Below are 1,204 nucleotides of genomic sequence, written 5' to 3'. Positions count from 1 at the left end.
CTGGTTGTCCTTGTACCCTTTCTGTTAATCCCTCCTTCTCTTTCAGAAGGCCTCAGCACCTACCTACCCCAGCCTCTACTCTTCCTGCCACCAGGGATGCCTGGTGAACCCGACTGGGAACCTTCCGACGTGGAGCAACCAGACCTGGAACAATTCCTCCTGGAGCAACCAGACCCAGAACATCCAGTCCTGGAGCAACCACTCCTGGAACGCTCAGACCTGGTGCACCCAGTCCTGGAACAATCAGGCCTGGAACAGTCCCTTCTCTAACTGTGGAGAGGAATCTCTGCAGTCCTGCTTGCAGTTCCAGCCAAATTCTCCTGCCAGTGACTTGGAGGCTGCCTTGGAAGCTGCTGGGGAAGGCCTTAATGTAATACAGCAGACGACTAGGTATTTGAGTACTCCACAAAGCATGGATTTACTCCTAAACTACTCCACGAACATGCAACCTGAAGATGTGTGAAGATGAGGGAAATTGATGTTACTCAATTTCAGTCTGGGCACTGGCTGAACCTTCCTCTCCCCTCCTCCCCTCCCTGATAGGATGTTTCTCGTTTGGAAACCACGTGTTCCGGTTTCCATTATGTCTGTCCAGTCAGTTTGATGGAGGGTGGAGTATGGTTGGAGCCTAATCAGAGAGGTTTCTTTTTTTCCTATTGGATCTTCCTGGAGAAAAGACATTTTAATAACTTTGGCTGCTAAGGACAACATGATAAAAGCTGTCTCTGGCTATAGATAAGTAGATCTAATACTAGTTTGGATATCTTTACAGTTTAGAATCTAACCTCAAGAATAAGAAATACAAGTACAAGTTGGTGTGATGAAGATATTCCTATTGTTGGGGATTGGGAGGCTTTGCTTATTTTTTAAAAACCATTGAGGTAAAGGGTTCAGCTGTAACATACTTAATTGATTTCCTCACCCTCTTTGGCTCAGTTTTACTATATTCCCTAATTTGTTGGTTATGCTAATCTTTGTAGAAAGAGGTCTTGTATTTGTTGCATCATAATGACATTAGTACTACTTTAGTCGGTTTAAGTACAAATGAATCAAACAACTATTTTTCCTTGAGTTGATTTTACCCTGATTTCACGTAGTGTTTTGATAAGTAAATATATGCTTAAACATAAATCTTTGTTAAAATTTTTGGTTGGGGTGAAGAAGGAAATTAACTGAGGAGATTGTTGTCTTAGAAATAGATAGA

The 1,204-nt window shown here is 42.6% G+C and overlaps 1 protein-coding gene across 1 annotated transcript in view; it reads left to right on the top strand.

Moving 5' to 3' along the window:
• The window catches only part of NANOG (Nanog homeobox), a 5,648-nt gene extending 5,185 nt beyond the window's left edge, over window positions 1–463 (top strand). The window contains exon 3 of the mRNA XM_025402880.1: window positions 47–463. Within this exon, the coding sequence (XP_025258665.1) occupies window positions 47–463 (417 nt within the window). The remainder of the gene's footprint in view (window positions 1–46) is intronic.
• Window positions 464–1,204: the final 741 nt, after the last annotated feature.

This window comes from Theropithecus gelada, chromosome 11, assembly GCF_003255815.1.
Source record: "Theropithecus gelada isolate Dixy chromosome 11, Tgel_1.0, whole genome shotgun sequence".
In the NCBI taxonomy this organism is placed as follows: Eukaryota; Metazoa; Chordata; class Mammalia; order Primates; family Cercopithecidae; genus Theropithecus; species Theropithecus gelada.
Note: the sequence above shows the minus strand (reverse complement) of the source record. Positions and strands in the feature narration are given on the sequence as shown.